Consider the following 25,802-nt stretch of genomic DNA (forward strand, 5'->3'; position numbering starts at 1 on the left):
AGATGGACATGGATGGTCATCAACGCAAAGTAGTAACCACCGTCAACACTAATTTTGCTGCTGCTGGGCTTCTTCTGGAGGCTCCAGCACAGAAAACAGAGGAGTCCTCTGGGTCTCAGAGTTCATGAAATTGGTCAGGATGGCAGTGGGTGTTGCCATGGCCCCGGCTGCTCTATGCACTTACAACCCCCTGGCCAGGATCTCTTCATTCAGCTACTTTCAGAGCTCCAGGTCTAATATTTCATACTCATGGCAATAACATTGACCATAACAGAAGGGCTTCTTGTAAAAAGTAAGAATCGAGCATAAATATGTGCAAGGCACTGGACTGAGCAGTTCACTGGTACTATGTTGAATGTGCACAATAACTCCATGATGCAGCTGCTTTTGTTACCTTCTTACAGAATAATCAATTGAGGATCAGAGGTTGACAGGTTGGCCCTAGGTCAACCTGTAGGTATGTGGCAGAGCTGGGATTCAAACCCAGGTGTGTGTGATTCCAGAGCCAAGTTCCAAATCACTATGCTTCCATATTTATTCCTTCTGATGAGTAAATAGCTATAAGACCTAGTGGGCAAAACGGGACTTGAGGAGAAAGAAGGTTCGTACTTAAAGTGATTTATGGAAATTAAATAGCATATAAAAACTCACAGGCTTTGGAATCAACCCTGTATTTGAATCCTCTGCCACTTGATCATTGACCTTGGGCAAGTTACTTGGACTGTCCACCACACAGGTTTGTCATGAGCATTAACTGAGATGAATGTTAAAGCAATAAGCACATCATAGGCGTCTCCCCTAGATAAAACCGAAATATGTGAGATTTTTCATGGGTCACTTTAAATTAATCCATGTATAAAGATTGTCTTTTATCTTATAATTACATTTATTTATTTATTTGGTAAAAAGCATACATAGTAAAATTTACCATATTAATCATTTTAACTGTACAGTTCAGTAGTGTTAAATATATTTACATTGTTATGAAACAGATCTCCAGAAATTTTTCATCCTGCAGAACTGAAACTTTATACCTAGTAAACAGTAACCACCCTTTTCCTGAACTTCCCCCAGCTCCTGGTAACCACCATTCTGCTTTCTATTTCTATGAATTTGACTATGTTAGATACATCACATAAGTAGAATCACACAGCATTTGTGGCTTTATGACTAGCTTATTTTACTTAGCATAATGTCCTCAAGCATTCATCCATATTGTACCACATAACAGGATTTCTTCCCTTTTTAAAGCTGCAGAGTATTCTATTATATGTATATACCACATTTTGTTTATCCATTTATCAATGGACATCTGGAGTGCTTCCCCTTCTTGGCCACTGTAAATAGTGCTGCTGTGAACGTGGTTGTGCAAATATCTCTTCAAGACCCTGCTTGCAATTCTTTTGGATACATACTCAGAAATGGAATTACTAGCTCACATGATAGTTCTGTTTTTAATTTTTTGAGGAGCTCTTATGCTGTTTTCATAGCAGTTGCACCATTTTACAATCTCACCCATAGTGTGCAGACATTTGTTTTTCTTAACCTCCAGAGATATTTTATATAAAAGCTAAGTGTGCGGGCTTCCCTGGTGGCGCAGTGGTTGAGAGTCCACCTGCCGATGCAGGGGACACGGGTTCGTGCCCCGGTCCGGGAGGATCCCACATGCCGCGGAGCGGCTGGGCCCGTGAGCCATGACCGCTGAGCCTGCGCGTCTGGAGCCTGTACTCCGCAACGGGAGAGGCCACAACAGTGAGAGGCCCGCGTACCGCAAAAAAAAAAAAAAAAAAAAAGCTAAGTGTGTGATATATGTTAGCGGCTATCTTTTCTTTATGATGTCATCAATGGCAAATTCATTAAAAGGAGAAACAGTGCTCATAATTCTTAAATGTAATGAATAAAATCTGGCTTGCTGTTTTTTAAGAATTAAAAAGTTAAATTTAAAAATTAAATTTAAATTCATTATAAGTCAAAGGAAACCACAGTTACATCAGTCGTTCCCTCTTTGACTTGTTCTTAATTACAGAGATAAGCCAGAGAATTCAGACAGCTCACCCCTCTGGGAGGCAAGTAATGCTGCACTACCTGTTACCGTGGATGAACAACATCGAGTTGGTGGATTTAAAACCGTTGCCCACAGCAAGGCGACATGATGAAGATGAAGATGATTCCTTAAAAGACCGAGAACTTATGGTGACTAGCCGGCGCTGGTTACGAGGAGAAGGCTGGGGATCCCCACAAGCCACTGCCATGGTTTTGAATAATCTGATGTACATGACAGCAAAGGTAACGTGGTTTTTGTATTTGCAGTTGCTGGACAGAATCACCAAGTTAGAAACAGACAGGTTAGAAACAGACAGAGAGATTAGATAATCCTGTGGTAATAACCAAACAAGTATGTGTTATCAGTAAGTTCCTTTCTTTAAAAAACTTCTCATTAGCTATAAAATGTCTTCTTTTTGGTTGGGGGGAGCTAAAATCATATGTGCTTAATGATACTTGTGTTCAGATGTGTTGAAAGAAATGATTGTTCCTCTAAAGTGTGGAAAAGATTAAAGCTGTCTGTAAAAGCGTTATTTTCTATTATTTCATAACATGGCAAGTTTGATATTGAAAAGACAGCCGTTACTAAAGTGTGTGCTGTGTTTTCTGCCTCTAGTATGGTGATGAGCTGGCCTGGTCGGAGGTGGAGAATGTGTGGACCACACTCGCAGATGGCTGGCCAAAAAACCTGAAAATAATTTTGCACTTTTTGATCAGCATTTGTGGAGTGAATAGTGAACCAAGCCTCTTGCCTTACGTATGTGTTCAAGTTCATTTACTTTTTATTTATTTTTTTAATATATATATTTACCCAGTGTCTTGTGATGTCAGAGTCTGGGCAGCAGTAGACCAGCAGAGGCAAAGCGGGGGCCAAGATGAGGAAAATCAGGAAATAGCACATGGATTTATCCATTGATTCATTTAACAGGTATCATCTGGCTTTACTACAGGCTAGGTGTTCTTCTAGGTTATGATGCATGCTACAGATTTTATTCTTTGAACCTATACCTAATTTATTTAATGAATAAATCAGTAATAAAGTGCAGGCATGGTAAGGGCTACAAAGGAAAATTGCAGAGTCCTGAGAGTGGATAACTTTGGAATCACCACTGTCTGGGAGGATTAGAGATGATACTGGAGAGAAAGTGATATGGAAGTGGAGAGATGTTAGTAGTTTTTCCTATCAGGAGCTGGCATTGGGATATTGGAGCAGGATGGGAAGTGAGAGCTCAGTGCCTATGGAATCGTGCCGTAAGTCTTCTAGAAGCAAGGAAAAGCATGATAAGAGATATACAGTGAAGAATATGTCTTTGCCTTCTAGAGGGAAAGCAATACTTAAATCTGCTCAGGTTAAGAGAACAGCGTGAAACTATCAAACATGAAGGTTAAACTGAATATACACACACGCACGCAAACACACACGTGTATATGTAGATATAGCTATCACTGACATGGTAGCATCTCCTTAAAGTATGTCCACAGAAGACTAGCTCTGCAGAATGTTGCTCTGAAAGTTCTTATGGATCCTACTTTAAACGAACCAGTTAACTTGAATCCTGAAAGCACTGTTCTGAAGGCATGTCACAAGATTAACCTTCAGCGAGAAGCACTTAGAGAAAGGTGGGTGTTTGGTTCCAAACAACACCATCACACATTACCTCTTGACCTCACGTCCTAATACTCTCCCTCAGGCCCCCTGCCCTTGAGCCACGCTGACTCCGCTCGCTTGCTGTCCTGCTTTCACACCAGGCATCCCGCCCGGGGGCCTTGGTACTTACTTTTCCTCTCTCTCCCAGACAGCCACATTGCTCACTGCTGCACCTCCTTCAGACGTTTCCTCAAATGTCAGTTCTCACTTGATACTTTTGCTGGTCATCTTGTCTAAAACTGCAAATGCCCTGCCCCCCACCCGTACGCTCTTCTTTTCCTTTCCCTGTTTCATTGATTTTCCTAGCACTTATCATCAAACTTGTTATATATTTTACCTCTTTGGCTCATAACTTTTGCCTCAGTCAGTCCAGTGGATTGTCAGCTCCTTAAGAGCAGGAATTTTGGTCTGCTTAGTTCATTGCCTTCTTGCCAGAGCCTGGACTAGTGCCTGACACATAGAATCTTCCCCTTAATCAGACGAATGAATGAGTGAGTCGGGGTTGGCACTAGAAACAGGCATGAAGCTATAATTCTAAGAAGCCAAGATGAAGTTCAGGGCATAGCCATTTGCCAGAAATTTTAAAAGAGCTACTTTTAATGACAATAATTTCTTAATTGTCATTTCTTATTAAGCACTACTTAGAGGCCAGGCACGGTATAAGCACTTCATCTCCATTACTTAATTTCTGGAAGAAATCTATGGCCTTGCTAAGATTACTGCAGTTTTACAGATGAATAAAATAAGGTAGAAAGAAGAGTAATTTCCTCAAAGCCGCACAGCCATTTAGCTCTGTCTTCATGGAGCTGGAATTCCAACCCAGAGCTGTTGGTGAAAAGTCAGTGAAAGCTTCTTGGACAGGCAGTGAAGCTGGAGCGGGGATGGGGCTTGAAGACCTGACAGGTTTAGAGTCAGGAGTGTCAACTCAGATGACCTGGGTCAGAGCAAAGGCACAGAGGAAGAAACGTACTTGACGTTTCCTGGGTCAGAGGAGACTGGACTTGGGAACAGAGAATTAGCAATAGTTAGAACAGCTCGGAGAGCTCAAGACCTGTGAGGAGGACAGTCAGTTATCATTAGGGAGCTGTTATCAGATTTTTGGTATGATGTGATAAAGCATGTTGTAAGATTTGTCTGGGGGTCATCTAATAAGACAGAGCTTCTCACATGTCTGTATGCACATGAGTCGTCTGGGGATCTTGTTCTGGTTCTGAGTCTGGAGGTGAGGGTGAGGCCTGAGATTCTGTATTTCTAGCAAGCTCAGATGACGCTGCATCTTCTGCGAGGACCTCATTTTGAGTAGTAAGGATTAAAGTAGAGACGAAAAAGAGAGATCGCTTACTAACCGATCAGCCCATTTCAATAATACATATTACTAAAATATACCTATAAAGCATACTACTGAAAAGTTTTTTTCAATTATTTAACTCGTACTGTGTACTAGGGCTTTTTAAAGTGCTTTATAAATTTTAATTTACTTAATCCTAACAACCCTATGAAGTAGGTGACATTGTCCCTAATTGCAGAAGAGAAAACTGAGGGGAACTTTCCAGATCGCCTAGCTAGTAAAAGTTACATTTACACTCCAATCCAGACTGTGTCGTTGGAGTTCTAGTTCAGTTCTAGATTCTCACTCTTAGTCAACACTCTATACTGCTGGTTGAATATAGAGAATGGGGAAGGCAGAATAAATGATGAATCCTGGGTTTGAAGGCTGGCTGAATAAAAACATGAGGAAAATCTTAGGATGATATTAATTGAAAGTTTCCATTGAAAGAGAAACTGATTTAAAGAAAGGCAAGTTATCTTTTGCTTTTCTAAGAAAACCCCAGAAAGGTAAAGGAAGTAGATAACTTTATGGACACCATTAAACAATACATTTAGGTCATCCCAATTAGATATAATGTTGAGAGTTAGAGGGAAGATAGAACAGTACTTATAAAGCTGATTAATATCTGATTGCTAATCAGTGTCTATTCAAATTAAGATTGTGCTTATTCATCTACCACTTAAAGTTGAACTTACTCTGATAAAATTTGTCTCAACACAAGTTTGTGAGATAAAAATTGTGCTTTTTCTTTTCCGAACAATTTCTTTTGTGACAGGTGAAGAAAGTTATTGTATATTTAGGTAGAGACAAAACAATGCAGTTGCTAGAAGAACTGGTGAGTGAACTACAGCTGACCGACCCTGTCAGTTCAGGCGTCACTCACATGGATAATCCCCCATATTACCGCATCACTTCCAGCTATAAAATCCCTTCTGTCACCTCAGGTGAGAAGTCATTTAAAACTGACTACTTTGTATGAAAAGAGAAGCTTTCCATAATTGTTCATTTTAGCAAGCGTTTGCTTTAAATATCATCATAAAGAAAACAAGCAAACATGAATCATATATCTAATTAACCGGGCAAAACTTTGTAAATCCTCATATGAGTAAAGAAGTTTGACAGTGTAAGGATTCGTAATGTGATAAAGGGAAACATACTTACATACTTACTTAGAACTGGAATATACATTTATATATCTCTATACAACAAATGCTTTTTTAAAATGACTATAATTAGTATGTAAATATAGAAAATGCTCACTTATTGAAAATTACTGTGTAATTTCATATTATAACTATTTGGGCATATATTATACATAGTATCCAATCACATGAGGTATATACTTTTATGTATACCCATGTACTTATAGTTATTGTAATATTTCGAGTTGAAGAAACTACATTGCTGTGGGAATAACTTTCATTGAAAATATAATATCTGGGCTATTGTAGGTTAAATTTCTATGAATTTCTTTGCCATTCAGTTTATATTAAATGTTTTTGTGATGTTAATAACATTGTATAATTAGAAATCTCTCATACTATATAATTTATTTTTGTCATCTATTTCCATCTTTTTGTTATACTTTCCAAGAGGTTTCTAATAATGCTTCTATTGAATTTTTCATATCTGCTAGAATGTTTTTAATTCCAAAGAGAGGTTTTTTTAATTAGAAATTTTTTAGGAGCGTCCTATTCATGTTTCATGGTTGGACTATCTTCTGTATATTTGATAAAATTTTCTACCAGTGAAAGTTCCTATTTTCTTTATATTGCTGTGTTTTTGTTTTTGTTTGTCTTAGTAAAAGCTTTCCTCAAAAGCCTACCAATTCTGGATCTGTCTTTTCATAAACAGTTCACTTAGCAGGCATATTAAAAAGTTGATTGGATGTTCTGTAGGTATATATGGAACTTATTTTGTCCTTTGTTGTATGATGATTTCGTCGATAGAAGTATACATAGGTCTTTTCTCTTGCAGTAATCAGATTCCCCAGAGAAAACTCTTCTAGTCCACTGCCTAGAGTAGAAGGTGTAGGGGTGTGTGTGTGTGTGTGTGTGTGTGTGTGTTTACCAATACATATAGTCCATACATACACACACTTGCACGGTCTTCAAGCCTTCTGGTAGCCCAGTGGTGTAAGAAGGTTGCCGGGGGATCCAATGGCAAATTTATGTATGTATGTATGTATGTTTTCACTTAGTCTTCGTATCCTCAGTAAAGTACTTCCTCCTTCACCTGTATATGGTGCGCCCTAGTCCAGAAATCCTCTGATTTATTCTGGAAGTGAGGAGAGAGAGCTACCCAGTTACTGGAGGCAGAGGGGTAGATCTTGGGAACCAGCTACTTATGACAGAGATTTTCAACCATTCTTGCCTTTTTTTTTTTTTTTTGCGGTACGCGGGCCTCTCACTGTTGTGGCCTCTCCCGTTGCGGAGCACAGGCTCCGGACGTGCAGGCTGAGAGGCCATGGCTCACGGGCCCAGCCGCTCCGCGGCATGTGGGATCTTCCCAGACTGGGGCATGAACCCATGTCCCCTGCATCGGCAGGCGGACTCTCAACCACTGCACCACCAGGGGAGCCCCATTCTTGCCATTTTTAGCACCTCCTTCAACCCCTACTTCCAGAGGTACTTGAAGCCACTAATTCCTGACCTTTTGGAGGTTCAGCAGTATAGATACGGAAGCTTCTTGTTTCCTCCACTAACAGCTCTGGATTCAGCCTTCTTAACACTTGATTACTTCCTGTCCATTTGTTTTCCAGTATCCATAATTTTGTTGCTGTTGTCTCCTTACCCTCTTGGTCGTTAAGAGTACATTCCTTTTTAAAAATCACCTTCTCATTTTAGTGGAGTTTTGACATCTATAATTTGAAATCTTTTGTTCTTATTGAGCTATCCTAGGTTTTAAATTCATAGATAACTGTTTTGTTTATGATTACAGGAACTACTTCTAGTAGCAATACAATGGTAGCTCCCATGGACGGCAATCCCGATAATAAGCCCATAAAAGAGAATATTGAAGAGAGGTAAGTACTTCTCTGTTCTTCATTAGCCTGTCAGTTTGACGTATACAGATTATCATCAGCATAAATGATAATTTCTGCATTGGAATGTATATTTCATTGTGTTAAAATTCTAGTGAGGAAATATATTTCCATATTGGAAATTTTCCTCATTGACTATTTTAACATTAAAGATGCTGGCATGCTAGATTTTTTAATATGCACTAATGGATGAACAGGTAGAGTATGGTCAGTCACTTTTTGTGTGGCTACATTTTTAAACTTTTCTAAATGGATATTTACTCTGCCTGTTTTATATGGAATAGGTTTCGTCAGCACATTATTATCACAACAATTTAAGAAAAATCTTCAGGTAGAAATAATTGACTCCAAAGCTTAAGCTTTTGAATTGTAATGTGGAAATTAATATATATCATAGTAAACTTTAGTATTTTGTGTACTGTGTTCTTTTTTAAGCAAAGAAAGTGAAACATAAAGTACAAATACCACTTTACCATGAACTGTGACTAACTCAGTGATCATTCCCATAGCTATGTGCACCTAGACATCTACAGTGGACTAAACAGTCATTTAAATCGTCAACATCACAGACTAGAATCTCGATACAGTAGCAGCTCTGGAGGATCTTATGAAGAAGAAAAAAGTAATACATTCCAAATGTTTTTTTTTTAAATAACTGCGATGGCAAGGTGTATTATCATTATATTAATGTTAATAAATATATTCTTCCCGGAAGTTGTTTTTAAGAAGGGTATTTAACTGCCACTAGTGGTGTTCCAACATAATCTGAAATGTCTTGATTTTAAGAAGCAACGTAAGTGGGGGAAATATGTTTCAAAAGCACAGGTTCCCTGTAGATAAATCAAAAGGAACATAAGAATTCGTTCTCAAGAAGCATCATAGAACAGACATTGACCAATAGGCTGCTTTTTTGAACAGATTTGAACTTGCGTGGGATTCACGTTTTACTAAAACGTTCTCCCTTGCAGTTGCAAAATGAATAATGTGTCCGAGTCTCATTATAACACTAAGGTAGGGTAGAATAGAAGCACAAGCCTTCAGACTGGAAGGGACCCTGAAGATGATCTGGTCCAATCTCCTCATTTTGCACACGATGGAACTGAGGCCCAGAGAGGTTAAGTGACTTACCCATGTCACACAGAACTCACATTTCCTGATGGCCTTTCTTACTGCACCCTGCAGCCCCACTGTGGTAGAGCAGATTTCCTTTGAAGATGGGTTTGTACTGGCCCTATCTCAGGAAATTTAGAACTGAGTAACTTACCAGAAGGCCCTTGTTACAAGGCAGCTTTACCCATAATGTGGTCTCATAGCTTGGACATCAATTGTGGAATCATGATGAAGTGTTCGTGTAGTTTTGCTTTGATTTAAAGGATGGAACCTGAATTGATATCTCTTTTCTCGCTCTGATTTGCTTAATCTGATAAGATTTGTACCCGTGTCTACCTAGCAAACATATGTCCAAATAGTGGGAAATACTTTTTATCACTTTCCAGTGCTATAAATAGTTGGTGTTTTACTAGAGTTTGCTTATATTGGCGGAAAGTAGATGGTGTAGACAATGAGATCATTTTATTTTGATAGGTGATTCAATGCCACTTTATTCTAATTGGCGACTGAAAGTGATGGAGCATAATCAAGGAGAGCCACTACCCTTCCCACCAGCTGGAGGCTGCTGGTCACCACTGGTGGATTACTTGCCTGAAACGTCATCACCTGGATTACCTCTTCACAGGTGGACCACAGTGTCATTCCTATTTCATATGAGCCAAACCACTGTTTAACACTTCCAGCTTTCTTTACGCTGACAACACAAAACATAAGAAACCTTCTTTCTTTTGATACTGCAACAAATTTGATCCGTGCGTTTAGATTTTAAGAAATCTAAAAACTCACACTTCTCACTGTTTACAATTAGTATTACTAAATCTAATTCTGCTGCTGCTGCTTTTCTGGGTGTCTGGCATAGTTACTTGACCTTTCTGGGACCCAGTTACTACATCTGAAAAATGTTATTTTCCGGTAGTAGGCAGTATTATTTTGAATTGAGTTAAGCTGATTTCTATTTAGCAAAAATCACAATAGAACAGTTACCGCATTCTTTCGAAATGTATTATTGTACCAAACATGTACTGAACACCTACTATGTGGCAAGCAGTGTGCTAGGCCTTAGGGTTGAAGATGAAGAAAATATGGGCCTTGACTTCAAGGAGCCCTTAGCCAGATAGGTTTTTTCTAAAACTATCATGTAACAGTTTCTTCAGCTGTATTTCTTTTCTTCTTTTTTTCTTGAGAAATTGTATTTTTTCCATAAAAGACAATATTAAAATCTTCAAGTAATTTGCGTAAGATTTTCTCTAGGTTTACTCTAGTGACACATGAATAATGCTCTTGTTTGTCATAGGTGTAACATAGCCGTCATCCTTTTGACGGATCTCATTATCGATCATAGTGTGAAGGTGGAATGGGGAAGCTACCTCCATCTTCTTCTTCATGCAGTCTTTATAGGTAATACATATTCGGCACTAATTCCTTCATTTTATATTTTTGTGATAATTGAAAGTCAGTATAGTATGTTTGTTTGCTTTTTACAGGTTGTATTTTATTTATTTTTTAGTTGAGGTAGAGTTGATTTACAATATTAGTTTCAGGTGTACAAATAATGATTCAAAAAATTTTATAGATTCTACTCCATTTATAGTTATTATAAAATGTCAGCTACATTTCTTGTGCTGTGCCATATACTTTTGTACCTTATTTATTTTATACACAGTAGTTTGTATTTCTTAATTCCCCACCCCTACCTTGCCCCCCCCCCCCGCTTCCCTCTCCTCACTGGTAACCAACTAGTTTCTTCTTTATATCAGTTAGTCGGTTTCTGTCTTGCTGTATTCACTAGTTTGTTTTATATTTTAGATTTCACTTATAAGTGATAACATACAGTATTTGTCTTTTTCTGTCTGACATTTCACTGAGCATAATACCCTCCAGGTCTATCCCTGTTGCTGCAAATGGCATTATTTCATTCTTTTTTATGGCTGAGTAGTAGTCCATTGGGTACATAGACCACATTGTCTTTATCCATTCATCTGTTGATAGACACTTAGGTTGCTTCCATGTCGTGGCTGTGGTAAATAATGCTGCTGTGAACATTGGGGTGCATATATCTTTTCTAGTGTTTTTGTTTTCTCTGGGTATGTGCTCAGGAGTGGGCTTGCTGGATCATATATGGTTGCTCTATTTTTAGTTTTTTGAGGACCCTCCATATTGTTCTCCACAGTGGGAAAGGAGATATGGTTTCAAGAAAGTTTCTTCCTATTTCTCTATTTTCTATATGTTATTTCCATGACACTTTTTACCGTGATTCTTGTGGTCTAGAGCAGAGTTATTCCTAGCCTCTCCTTTAACCACAAACAAGTCTATTATACCCATTCCTATCATACAGGGCATACAGGTATGCCCTCCAGCAGGAAAAACTCTGTAGCAGGAGTAAAATTAATTTACCTCTGGGACTGGGAACTTTCAGAGTAAATGGAAAATTGAGACGGGTACTAAGTTTCCCAAAAGAATTAGATTGTGGACAGTCTGATTATTACAGCTAAAACTCCACTGTGCCCTCTGTAACAAACATGTGGGATCCATCACATCAGCAACACTTTTCATGCTTGTAGGATTGCTCTCCTGAAGCAAGTCAAAATAGCCATCTTCTCCTAAATTTTCCTGATATGTACACATATTATATAGGCACTGCTTTCTTCTTTCAGTAAGCAAACATCTCCTGACTTTCTATTGTGTTCTAGGCACAAAAAATGCTTGCCTTTAAAAGTTCTTTTACATCTAGTGTTATGTAACAGAGTATTAGTTTCTAAGAGATTGCTAAATTTTAGACATAAAACACACTGGAAATTTGTCTTGATTCTCCCTAGTCCAGTAGGACAATAGGCTATTGTAAAAGGGTATACACGCTGTAGGCCAATAAAGAACTTGATTGATGTACTATGTCATCTTTCACAAAATATTTTATATAATTTCTGCTTTTCTTTTTAAAATATGAGTTTGATAGCAAGAATACTATTTCTCTTTACTGATGATGATTTTCTACTGTTCTCTTTAGGGTTTGACCACTGCCACCCTGAGGTGTATGAACATTGTAAACGCCTGCTTCTGCACTTGTTAATAGTAATGGGATCCAACAGTAACATCCGAACTGTTGCTTCTGTCCTTCTCAGGAACAAGGAGTTTAATGAGCCCAGGGTGCTTACAGTCAAACAAATTGCACACTTAGATTATACTTTCACAGGTATTTGCTTTAAAAGTACAGTTTGGGGCTCCCCTGGTGGCGCAGTGGTTGAGAGTCCGCCTGCCGATGCAGGGGACACGGGTTCGTGCCCCGGTCCGGGAGGATCCCACATGCCGCGAAGCGGCTGGGCCCGTGAGCCATGGCCGCTGAGCCTGCGCGTCCAGAGCCTGCGTTCCGCAACAGGAGAGGCCACAACAGTGAGAGGCCCGCGTACCGCAAAAAAAAAAAAAAAAAAAAGTACAGTTTGAAACTGGAACCGTACTTCGTTAATTTGGGATCCTGCATTAGAGAACATCAACTGAAGTTGAGATACTAGAGAATATTTTTTAATGTAGTTTTATTATTTTAAGTACCATTGACATTATTTATTAATTCATAGAAGAAGGAATTAAACTTGGAGTATTTGAATCTCTCTTACCTTTAAGGGTCTTTGTCATAAAAATGTTAAACTCTCCACATGTAAGTTAAAGGTACAATGAAAGAGTGGCTTAATTTGTTGAGCACTGGTTATGACAAAGATGGTGAACTTGTATTAGATTCCCCCTACTCTCAAGATCTGAAAAATTGACAAAGGAAGACATTTAAAATTTTTATTCACTCATTTATACTGATTGCACTTAAAATGTTGTACATCTTGAAGTCTAGTAAGTTCCAAATTATGTATTTTGAAGTAGTGAGGTCCAAATTAATGAGACTTTAATGTAAAATTTATTTCACTGTTGGTGAGAATTTGTTTTACTTTTCAAGTTATATTTTCTTTTTCCCTAATAGCCCTAACTTATTTATTTCATTCATCAGTATCATCAGGTTTATAATAGATGATCTAGAAAATAATTGGTTTTTAAAAATTGAAATAAAATTACTTTTTTTTCCTAATCATATAATGCCACATACAGGGTTAATAACGTTTTAAAGTTGCTTACTTAAGGCCCTGTTATTTACTTAAAAACCTGTAGTTAGTGAGAAAACATCTATTAGTAAACTTATTCGCCTTTTTAAACGATGATTAAAAGATGAATGGAATAAAGTTTACTGCCTTTTTTTATGTTAAAGCATTTCTATTCAAAATTTCATAGTTTGGTGTTTGGTTTTAAGGCTCCTTTTGCTATTTTGTAAATGTGGGTATTAGTAATGACCTTTAGAATTATTTAATAATTGACATAATATCAATATAACAAATAGACTTTACAATTGTCCTTGTTTAAGTAAAGTGAAGCAGAAAGCATAGACTCCTTAACATAAGAAATTAAAAGTCAGTTCTCATTATATATAGAAGTGTGAATGAATGGCAACCTATGTTGAGGAAATATGCCAAAATATTAAGAAACTGCCAGTTTCAACTTTGTCCAGCAGATGGCAGCACAGGACTGCATAGCAAGTCCAAATCGTTAAGTTTGACTGAGAGGCTCCGAAAACAACGTTTGCTCAAAAACTCACTCAGTGTAATTTGGTGCTTGTGAGGCTCACTTCTTTGAGGGTTGTGGGAGATTGCTTCCGTCTGGGCATTCACGCCCCGCGTCTCTTTCAGCAGGTGTTAGCGATTTTATACCTGATTACCAGCCCTCCCCCATGACCGACTCAGGGCTCAGCTCAAGTTCTACCTCCTCTAGTATCAGCTTAGGAAATAACAGCGCTGCCATTTCACATCTGCACACCACCGTCCTCAGCGAGGTCGACATCTCAGTAGAGCAGGATGGAAAAGTCAAAACCCTCATGGAATTCATTACCTCAAGGTAACGTTTGCAGCTCCTGCCATTCCTGACGCATAGCTGCGTTAAGTCATGGTTTCATTTGTCAGCTTCAGCGAACCCTATTTTGTTTTCCAAAGGGTCATTGATTTGGAATAGGCAGGTTTGTATTGTGCAATATTTAGAAAATTTGATGCAACCAGAGACTTTCTTCTTTTGCTCACACTGTTATACCTAAGGAGGGCCTTAATCATGAGTAGATACCAGGTACCCAAAGAGGATACAGTATTATCTGAATATATATTTCTGCCTCCATTAGCTACATTAACATTCAATCTTCAAATATTTATTTATGGCCTACTCTTTGCAAAAGCACTATAAATAAAGAAGAAACGTAGGTGGGGAGAAAGGGGCCAGTATACCACAGCAAGAGCAAAATCACAGACGTGTGAGAAAACAAAGTATTTTTGGAACTGGGGAGTAATCCAGCCTGAGTGTAGTGTGGAGGAATTTCTAGACAAGCTGGAGGGCCATGAAGCCCTGGCCAGAGGTTATAGATCTTTTAAGAAAGGAGACATTATCAAAAATCTTTGAGCTGGATGGGGAGGGTGAAGGACCCAATTAAATAAATATGTTGACATGCCGTGGAGTGGCTGGGCCAGTGAGCCATGGCCGCTGAGCCTGCACGTCCGGAGCCTGTGCTCCGCGGCGGGAGAGGCCACAACAGTGAGAGGCCTGCGTACGCGCAAAAAAAAAAAAAATGTTGAGAAAATCAGTCTCATAGCAAAGTATGTGATGAATTAGAGGTGTTACGGACTAGAGGCAGCATGACCACATCTTTTTTCCAGGACACTTTGGGCCTATGGCAATAAGGGGCCTAACCCTTACTAACCAAGCTGGTGAATGCAAAGATATTTTAAAGAAAGAATCGACAAGTAGTTGTAACTTACAAATTATTTTATTTGCATTACAATCCAAATACAGTCTAGCCTCTACAAACGAGACTGTTTTGACCTGTAATACCTAAGCAGTAACCAGTACTCTTCTCACTTGGCAAAATTTGCCATCTTTTCCTGCTACCTCTGAGAGAATTTGACTGTAACGATGGAAGACTTTGAAATTATACGTAACTTGGATCTTCCTGTACTTGCTCTAGATCATTACATATCCAAGTACATAAATAGTAGCAGTAGGCTGTGTGACATGCTGTTTGATTTATTCAACTACTATCCTTTCTAACTGCAAAAGCACATTTTAGGTGAGTATGAGTTAAACCTTAATTAAGTTTAAAAACCAAGGGAATCATGTCTGTTCTCTGTTTTCAGAAAAAGAGGGCCCCTTTGGAACCATGAGGATGTTTCTGCCAAGAATCCTAGCATAAAGAGTGCTGAGCAGTTAACTACATTTTTGAAACATGTGGTTTCTGTTTTTAAGCAGTCAAGCTCAGGTATCTTTTAATAATCACTTCAGATAGTATTTACTTTCAAGCTGGTCTTTTAGTGTGATCTCAAAACTTATGATAATGTTTAGCAAAAAGTTGACAAGTTGACATGTCTAAATTTTCAAAAGTTTCAGACAGGTTTTCTTTTTTACTTACTAGTGATAACAGATTTGTTCTGGTTGAAGAAAAACTGTTACTACTTAAAAATAAGAATGCTACTTTGACGCTGTGGGGTTCTTAGTTTGGTGTAAGACGGCATAATAAAATTACAATATAATTGTTTATTATGAAACAATTATATTGAAGGAACATAGGTAGAGATGACAAACTCAAATTATTTTTTTATACTGGTTTGGGCTTCGATCTAAAATTTAACACATTCTGAAAATTATAGTAAAATGTATCTAAAACAGTGGTTCTTAGCTAAGGGTGATTTTGCTTCTCAGGACATTTTGCAATGTCTGGAGACATTTGTGTCACAATTAGGGGGCGCGGGGCAAGTGGTTAGTACTGATGTCCACTTGGGTAGAGGCTAAGGATTCTGCTACACAGACACACACTACACAGGATAGCCGTCACAACAAAGAATTATCTAGCCAAAATGTCAGTAATGCTGGGGCTGAGAAACCCTGTTCTCAGGGATTACTTCCCTGGAGATTAGAATGAAGAGTCATCTAAAGTGCAGATGGAATTTAATGAAAAGAAAAAGCATCAACTTATGAAATATTAGTGCCCACCCAGTTTGCCAGGTATTGTGTTGGCACTGGGTTTAACATGGTTATTAGCCTCTGATCCTAACCCCTATATATATCCTGAAAAACAAGCACTTACTTGTTTCCTTTGCTTTCACAGAAGGAATTCATTTGGAACATCATCTTAGCGAGGTTGCTCTGCAGACAGCACTTTCTTGTTCTTCTCGACACTATGCTGGGAGATCCTTTCAGATTTTCAGGGCCCTTAAGCAGCCTCTTTCGGCAACTACACTTTCTGATGTTCTCTCCAGACTTGTAGAAACTGTAGGGGATCCAGGAGAAGATGCACAGGTAGTTCATTCAATTCTTTCAGCAAGTATCGAGCACTCCTCATTGTCAAGGACTTATTGCCAAATGTAAATCATGGCAGGTAGAGCAAGATAATGGTTGTATAGAATTACTGATGTCGGATGCTAACAAGCAAAGAATTAAGAAACAAAGTTGTGTAATTAATGTTTAATAACACACTAATTGAATTAAATAGTGCCTATCAGAAACAGCTTTATCACACACACCTGGATGTTATTCTGAGATGACCGCAAGGTATAAGAGGAATTTAAAGTTAGATGTAAACTAGAACACTGAATTTCATTTGTTAAGATAAATTAAGTGAAATACTGCAATAGAGAGCTTACATAGGTCTGTACAGACTCATGACTTTATTAACACTGTTTTAGACACCGAGGATACAGTAATGAACAAGACAAAGTTCCTGGCATTCTGGAGCTCACATTTCATTGGGGAAACAAGCCTTTAATCCACCAATAAAGTATAATACAAGTTTACTTAGTGATGAATGCTGTGAAAGTAATAAGGTAGAGTAACAGGTTAAAGAATGATGGGGGAGAGGATTTTTTATTTATTTATTTATTTATTTATGATCATCTGAGAAGAAGAGTTTTGAACACATGTTTAAATGAAGTGAGCCCTGTGATAATCTGGGGAAGAGGGCAGAGGGAAACAGGACTAACAAGTGCAAAGGGCCTGAGGCAGAAGCAATCGGCTTTTTAAAGGAACATCAGGGGAATTCCCTGGCGGCCCAGTGGTTAGGACTGACTCGGCGCTTTCACTGCTGGGGCCCAGGGCTCAATCCCTGGTCAGGGAACTAACATCCCACAAGCCTCATGGCTCAGCCAAAAATTAAAATAAAACAAAATAAAGAACATCAAGCAAACCAATGTGGCTAGAACGTACTGGTTGGGGACCTCCAGAGGCAGGAGATTGATGAGGTAAGCAGGTCCAGATCATGCGAGGCCAAGGAGGTTCTGGTGGGAGGTGGGAGTTTACTCTGAACTGATGGGAAACCGCCCATTGGTTTTAAAAGGAAGGTGATGGATATGACTTGCTTTTTTTAAACACTCACTCTGTAGGCTAGGTGGAATCCTTAGGAAGGCAAGAGAGGTCAGTTAAGAGGCTCTTTGTAAGAGTCCAGGCCAAAATGATGATAGTTTGGATTAAGGGGAGCTATGGAGGTAGAGAAAAGGAAGTCAGATTTAGGATTTATTTTTAAAGTAATATTTTCAAGGTGCTGATGGATTCAATTTAGATGTGAGAGAAAGAAACAAGGATGGCTCCTAGATTTCTGACCCAGGTAATTTTGGGTGCATCGTGTTGCCAGTATACTCAGTTTATACCATTAGTTTGATGCATTCTCATCCATCAGCAAGATCACGTTGCTCAAGAGTTTATTTTGTAATATTAATGTGGAGTTTGTTCTATTTTGAAATCTCATCAGGAAGTGCATTGCAGTTTCTTCTTTCCAGAGTATGATTAATTAAGATCTGCCTTTTTTTCTAGGGATTTGTGATTGAGCTTCTTCTCACGTTGGAATCTGCAATTGATACTTTGGCTGAAACCATGAAGCATTACGATCTTCTTTCTGCCCTTTCTCAGTAAGAACTGAAAAACTAGGCAACCGGCAGGCTTGTATTTAGACCTTCAATAGCTAAATATGTGTAATACTATATTGTTCTAATATCGGCAGTGAGAGTACTACCCTTAAATTCAGATGGATTGCCGGTGGGAAAATGAGCCTCAGACAGTGAGACGTGTGAAAGCTCACGGGGCTAGTATGCGGCAGTGCCGTTCCTCTGACACCCTAGTCAGAGACATTTCTGCTGTGCTACTCGGCTCCAGCCTCAGTGACGGGCTGTATTACTGCCACACTCAACATCCTCTTGTCACCCCAGCAGGCCAGGCTCCTCGGGACTCACACCTTCCACATACCGTTGCTTCTCCCTGGACCAGCCTCTCTTCGCACTCTGTCTTCCTTGCAAATCCCAAATTGGTTTATCCTTCAAGTCCCGTCTTAATATCACCTCCTAGCTAAGTATTTCTAACTGCCCCGGGGGAATGCTAAGCATTCCATCCTTTGGGATCTCACAGTATTTTCTTAATATTTTCATAACAGCGACTAACAGGCTCTGATTTATCCATTTCCATGGACTTCAGTGTCCCTAGCATTTTGCATACTGCTGGCACACGGAGAAAGTATTCTGTAATTATTTTTTAATCAATGATAATTAGATGTGAGGGAGAAGGAGAAATAAAAACTAAATTTTTGAGCTTGGTTCTTTTGGAAAGAATGTGAATTGACAGAAATAGGGACATCAGGACCTTTGAGTCTGGGGGTGAGACAAACGAGGCCTGCTTTGGACGTAATATGTACTAAATCCCAGAGCTGAAAGTTATCAGCAATAACTATGGCAGAATTTTCGCTTCAAATCAAACCTCATCCAACCCAAAGTAGCCACAGTGGAAAAGATACTGTTGTACATTTTAATAGGGAGGAAAGAACTGAAATTGGGTTAAGCAAAGTCAGATATACTTAAAAATGATTTTTCCTGGTAACAGTTACCATTTTGCAGTGTTTTCAAGAGTACAGTTAATGTAGCAAAAGAAGCGATTGTGCATGGATTCATCTTTTCTTTTTCTTTCTTTTTTTTTTTTTTAAAGAACCTCATACCATGATCCTATAATGGGAAACAAGTATGCAGCTAACAGGAAAAGCACTGGACAACTCAATCTAAGCACAAGTCCCATTAATAGTAGCAGTTATTTGGGATATAGCAGTAATGCAAGAAGTAACTCTTTGAGGTTAAGTTTAATTGGTGACCGAAGAGGTGACCGGCGGCGGAGTAATACACTGGATATAATGGATGGACGGCTCAACCACAGCAGTAGCTTAGCGAGGACTCGAAGCCTTTCCTCCCTGAGAGAGAAAGCCGTGTATGATGTGCAGCCCACTACTGAGCCTGCCAGCTTGATGGCCACCATTTTTTGGATAGCAGCATCTTTATTAGAATCAGATTATGAATATGAATACCTCCTGGCTCTCAGACTTCTCAACAAACTGCTGATCCACCTGCCTTTGGAAAAATCAGAGAGTCGAGAGAAGATTGAAACCGTACAAAGCAAACTGAAGTGGAATAATTTCCCAGGCCTTCAGCAGCTCTTCCTTAAGGGTTTTACCTCAGTATCCACACAGGAAATGACAGTGCACCTCCTGAGTAAACTCATTGCTGTCTCCAAACACACGTTGGTGGATCCTTCCCAGTTGTCAGGTGATGTGACTTGAATTGCACCAACTCTTCGCTTTTCTTTAATATAGTGAAATGTTAACTAATTGTTGGTTTTGAAATCTACTAATTTCTGCTTTTCCACAAACAGTTATGGTTTTCTTAATATGTGAGATAGCTTAAATTCTTTGGTAAAAGCAAAAAAAAAAAAAAAATTTTTTTTTTAGAAGATCAAGTACTCCAGGAAATAAAAAGAAAATGGTTTTTGTGAACCATGAAAAAAACATCCTTTAATTTTTAAAATAATGTGCAATAAAATTGGTTATTGTTTGCTTTTTTTTTTTTTTGATAGGCTTTCCTCTTAACATCCTTTGCTTATTGCCTCACTTAATCCAGCATTTTGACAGCCCAACTCAGTTTTGCAAAGAAACAGCTAGTCGAATAGCAAAGGTAAGCAAATGTGATGCTGGAAGATAACACTTTAGGGAATTTTCTCTGGAGTTTATCTTAAGGGGGGAAGTCTCTTGAAAATCCTTTTACTGTCACTTCCTATCTAAATTTTTATTCTTTTATGCATATGAAGGAGTAATATAGTAATGATATGTTAGCTGCTCAAATGACAGTGAATAAAATTATTTGTTTAGAGTAGCTCTCCTCTGAGTCTGAATCTTTTTCTGCTCTGTTTCCCTACTTTATCCTCTGTCAGTTTCCAAGTCATTCATTCATTTGCCCCCCAGATATGTACTGAGCACTGGATCAGGTGCTGGAAATACAATGATAATCAGAGTAAATAGAATCCTTAGCCCTATGGGCCTTAGGATGGCAGTGCAGTCAAGTAAGTAGACCATCACCGTAGAGTCTGGTGACTTTGCAATGGGAGAACAAAATATTCTAGGGACACATAAAGCAAAAGTCTGCCTGGGGGAAGTCATATCTAAGTGGACTTGAAGGGCAAATAAGAGTAACCAAAATAAGGTCCCTGGATGAGGAACAAGAGCAGGGCTGAAGGTAGAAATTTTCCAGGCAGGAGAAAGTGCATGTGCAAAGGCCCTGTGGAAGAAGAGGGCATAATGTATTTTTTGATTCTGAAAGTTCTCTCTCCCTTTATGTTTGCCTTTTTCCTTCTAACATTCTCTTTATCTTCTCTCTCTGCTCCCTTCATTCTTTTCTCTTCCTTATTTGACTCTTTCCCTCCCATCATATATTTCTTAAACACATATGTAGCTATTTTTAAATCGTTTGTGAACATTTGTTTAAAAGTTTTATAGCTCTTAGTCTTAATTGTAAAAGAATATGATGTTGACATTTTATCTATTTAGTAACTTCCTCTTAAGAACAATAAAGAGATCACAAATACCTTATCTTCAGCTTAAACTTAATTCTTAACTAATTTTATTTTATATATATATATTTTTTTGTCACACTGAGTCTTGGAAAAAAGACTTTTCAGGCTGAAAATACAAAGTTACAAGAAGGAGTTATAGGAATTAACAAGTAATATACATACAACAGGAAATCAGGTGAACTGGAGGGGGTGACTCAATAGTAATATAAGTAAGATAACCTGGCTAAAGCACTGGGAGAAAAATCAGAGAAGTCTGCAACAGAAGGGAACAAGCAAGTAAATTTCTCTGGAAGAGCCTTTTATATAAGCAGTTTTTTTCAAACCTGAGATTCAGTTAGCAAGTGGCACAGCAGTAAATGGAAGGAGCAAGCTTCTAGAAAACCAAATAAAACACCCATCTCTCTATGGCCCCCATTTCAATACTGTTAAGTGCAAATTTATCTCTGGGTGCCAATGGAGTGAAAAAAGACTACCAACCCAATTAATCACATACACAGTAACAAGAGTAAGAACATTTTCATTATCTGGATAGAAAATGTTTAATAAGTGACAAGAAAATATTTAATAAAATTTGCTGTTGAATCCATCCTTATTTAAATTTCTAAATAGATAATGGGGAAATTCTTAACCATTTTAAAAGCATGTATTTAAAAAGAAGAGCCATTATTATAGTTCATGGAGACATATCTTAGTTTTGAAAATGATGGTTTGTACTAAAAAACCCAACAACATGTATTTGCATTAATGAGGTCTAAAAGTGATTTTTTAAAATAATTTATTAAAATGACTTTCATTTTAATATTCTAATAACACACCATTAGGAAAATGTAAACAAAGATTTTATTTTTTTTCTACATGAGGGGTAAGAAAGAAAATATAAGGAAAGAATGTATATTGGCTTATTTGGGGATTTTAAGAAAGTAAAAAGCATAAATCCCTTGATAGGGGAAGTAGAAGCATTTGAGATTGGCAGCGGAAGTGCTGAGTAATTTGCTAAGTGTTAGGTCAGGTGAGAAGCACAACGTGACTGGAAGGCCATAGAAGGCCCTTGAGCTCCAAGCCTCCGCTGTCCTGACCGAGGCAAAGCACAGGAAAGTCCCAAATATCTTTTATGTTTTTAAGAAATCAAATATGTGGCTTGCTGATAGTCATAAACTGCTATTAAGTCTGTTTTCTTCCTGTTGAGCAGCACACAAAGGTTCCCTCTGTGGCCTTTCAGCAACCTGCAGGATGTGAACTAAATTGATTCCTTAATTGTTCTCTCACTTAAACTGTTGAGAATAATTTTCTGCCATTATGTGCTTCCTCATTATGCAAATATCACTCTTTCTACTGTTTGTGCCCTTGGAGAGCACAGAATTTCAAAATGAGGCAACACTTAGGACAAATATTGTCCTTTTTAGCTATTCATTATGGCAAAAATAGTATGCTAAAAAAGTTTGTTATAAAACATACTCTTTTTTGGCTCGTATTTTAACCTGGTAATTCCAAAGTTCCAAAATTAAATCTAAGCCATTTGCTTTACTATAAAATTACACAGCCTATTATTCCAAAGAACTTTCTTCTGTTTCAAAAAATAGGTTCTTAAAAAATCATTCTTTCAAAAAATATTCTTTAAGAATATAAGAATTCTATAGGAATACCTTATCCTTCAGGATAAGATTAGAATTTACTCTAAACTATAAAAATTTTTGCTGAAGGATAACAAATTTTGAAACTATAAAGTTATGTGGTTTTTTAAAAAATAGTGTGATAAATTATTATATTTTGAAATACGAATCAGAAATATCAAACAACTTTTCTTTTTTCTTCCTGGTGTCTGTTTTATGAGTAAAAGGCTAATGGCATGAAAACAGCTGCTTTTAATGATTTTATAAAATAACTTCCAAGGTACTGTATTAGTCTCTGCATAGTCTTGCATGCCTTCATATCTTGGGCCTACATTTGTTGATTCAGATTCTGTAGTACCGTATCACGCAAAGTCTAGGAAGTCAGTACACTTTGTAGTAGCCTGTAAATGATTGGCCAAGGACCTTAAGAGCTTTAGGTGATTTCCTGAAGAGTAGCTTGACGTCCACACTGGAGATTGCCATTCACTGGAGATGCAGGACTCAAACGTTTTATCAGTCCTCCAATGAAGCCCTTTGACTGTATCGCACAGGTTGAGGCTTCTGCAGTTGACTGCCCTAGTGAGATACCCTGGACAGCTTGAGACTAAAGCATTTCTTCTTTGGCGTAGCAGCTCCGAACCTCGCTGAGGATTCCCACGTTGAGCCTGCCTGTTTAGTTATTTGTGCACTGAACCGTATATAGATTTTACAAAACAAAACTCTTTTTATGAAATGACACACAGGGTTTACAAAAACATTTGGGTTTTTACCAAAGACATTTTACATCAGACTGAAAAAAAGCCATACTACTTAACACCCACGGAAGTGCTTGACATATTAATCCTCTCCGTATGATCTAAGGCATTCTCTTAAGAATGCCTTGTGCTTTTTCTCCTCTTCTGTTTAACTTCTCTACCATATTGAAATAAAATGCATTAACTCTTCAACATATATATCTAAATTGATGCATTAAATAAATACATTTAGTATAAAATCAAACTTAACTGTCTTTAAGTGAATGAAATTTTTGCTTGCTTTTTTAGGTTTGTGCAGAAGAAAAATGCCCAACGCTTGTCAATCTGGCTCACATGATGAGTCTGTACAGTACGCACACGTATTCCAGAGACTGTTCTAACTGGATCAACGTAGTGTGTAGATACCTGCATGACTCCTTCTCAGATACTACATTTAGTCTTGTGACTTATCTTGCAGAGGTAAATTCAGTCCCCCAAAAAAGGATTTTTCAACTGCTCTGTGGCAAAATTTTCAAATAGATTTTATTTCTAGAAGCAGCACTGATGCTAATTAATCTTCAAATTTTCTTTGAGAGTGAATATAGGTAACATCTTTTTTTGACGAAAGATATAGGTAATAATCTTTCAAGTAAGGAGGAAGTTTTTGTAAAGGTTTTTTTTTTTCATTTTCAGTGTTTATTTCCTCGTTTACTGTCCTTAAGTGACATAAAGCTCATAATGATATAAACCTCACCTTTATTTCAAAAGGCAAATGGGTTTTTTCCTGGTCTTGATCCTAGGGAATGGTTATCTTTTTGTTTCTACAAAACCAGCTCTTGGCTTTGAGATCCTTTCTAGAATAGTAATACAGCATGCAAAGTCATTTCTGCTGGGCAAGTTTTAATTTTGATTAAAACTATATTTCCTTCCTAATGTAAAATAAGATTTGGGGGGGAGTAAATAGAATTTTTAAATCTGGTGATAGAACAGCATGAAAAGTCAATACAGTTCACCTTGAACAACGCAGGAGTTACGGGTGCCAAGCCTCCACACGGTCAGATCCACATGTAACTTACAGTCAGCCCTCCACATACATGATTCAACCAACTGTGAGTCCTGTAGTGCTGTAGTATTTACTGCTGGAAAAAACCTACATATAAGTGGACCCATGCAGTTCAAACCTGTTATTCAAGGGTCGACTGTATTTATTTGTTGAAGAACTAACTTCGTGCCTAGATAAGTAAGTTATTGAGTAGAGAGCCACGAGGAGACCCTCAAAAGGAAGAAATTCCTAGTCACTAAAAATGTTTGTCAGTGATACGTTCCTTTTCAGAAAGTTGACCTCTGGCAGCTAAACCTAACACACTGTACAAACTTAAATTACTTGTAACTCAATAAACATTTTAAGGATTGCTCATAGCACTGTTTAACTTAGCTAAGTCACTGATGGTGAGCATCATAAAGTGCTCAGGACTGGCGTGGAGTTTTAAGGTGTTGGTTTGGGTGGGTTTACTCCCATCGACTTTATATTTAGGTGAGCCAACAGCGTGAGCCCTCTGCCTGAGAGCTTCCTAACCTGAATGAATGCGCATCGCTAGGTTATCTTATACCTACAGGACCTGTAGGACAAGAGCCAACATAAAGCCAGACCTCCTTAACTGGCTTTGAATTTAAGTGCCTTCGTCTAGCTTTCACTTTGGCGCCACCATAAAGTTCAACACTAAAGCAACACTAGCGCTCCCTGAAGACCCATCATGGGGTTCTAAGGTCTGGCACTGGCCTGCTGGGTACCACATGTGGGCCGTGTAGTTCCAGTCTACAGAGAGAATGCTTTGTCTCCAATGTTACTCTTACTAGTGTAAGTTATCCTTGTTTTATGATTATTAATAACTCTCAAATTATTACTAACAACAGTACTGAAATTAATTACACATATTTAGAACTACACATATATAATTTAATTGTCCTACAAACCCTACGAGGCAAGTGTTACCAGTTTTATTTTTAAAAATCAAGGCTCAGAGAAATAAGAAACTTATCCAAGATCACATAGGTAGTAAGTGGCTGGTGTGAATGGCTTGCGGGTAGTTAGTTATTTGGTGACGGTGGTGTAGCGGTTTTTCTCTTAACCTAAAATAAATGGTGCTTAACTAAATTAGTTAAGGATATAAAAGAAAGCACTGAGATTAAGATGACAAGTAATCTGTCTAATTCTCCTTTCTGCAGCAAGGACAAGTAATAATAATAGACATTACCTTTTACCTTCATTATTCTCTGGATTTCTGATAACTCTAACCATGAACTCTTAGGTTAAATCTGTTATGGTTTTCAACATCACTCATGTAAATCC

The 25,802-nt window shown here is 38.1% G+C and overlaps 1 protein-coding gene across 1 annotated transcript in view; it reads left to right on the forward strand.

Moving 5' to 3' along the window:
* Nucleotides 1–25,802, forward strand: part of FRYL (FRY like transcription coactivator) — a 249,383-nt gene that overhangs the window by 184,332 nt on the left and 39,249 nt on the right. Inside the window, exons 35-49 of the mRNA XM_060148216.1 lie at nt 2,027–2,286; nt 2,660–2,800; nt 5,797–5,965; nt 7,962–8,046; nt 8,574–8,686; nt 9,649–9,799; nt 10,469–10,572; nt 12,179–12,364; nt 13,893–14,097; nt 15,378–15,499; nt 16,346–16,536; nt 18,043–18,137; nt 19,201–19,808; nt 20,116–20,213; nt 23,762–23,932. Coding sequence (XP_060004199.1) covers nt 2,027–2,286; nt 2,660–2,800; nt 5,797–5,965; nt 7,962–8,046; nt 8,574–8,686; nt 9,649–9,799; nt 10,469–10,572; nt 12,179–12,364; nt 13,893–14,097; nt 15,378–15,499; nt 16,346–16,536; nt 18,043–18,137; nt 19,201–19,808; nt 20,116–20,213; nt 23,762–23,932 — 2,699 coding nt within the window. The remainder of the gene's footprint in view (nt 1–2,026; nt 2,287–2,659; nt 2,801–5,796; nt 5,966–7,961; nt 8,047–8,573; nt 8,687–9,648; nt 9,800–10,468; nt 10,573–12,178; nt 12,365–13,892; nt 14,098–15,377; nt 15,500–16,345; nt 16,537–18,042; nt 18,138–19,200; nt 19,809–20,115; nt 20,214–23,761; nt 23,933–25,802) is intronic.

Source organism: Lagenorhynchus albirostris, chromosome 4, assembly GCF_949774975.1.
Source record: "Lagenorhynchus albirostris chromosome 4, mLagAlb1.1, whole genome shotgun sequence".
NCBI classification, from domain to species: domain Eukaryota; kingdom Metazoa; phylum Chordata; class Mammalia; order Artiodactyla; family Delphinidae; genus Lagenorhynchus; species Lagenorhynchus albirostris.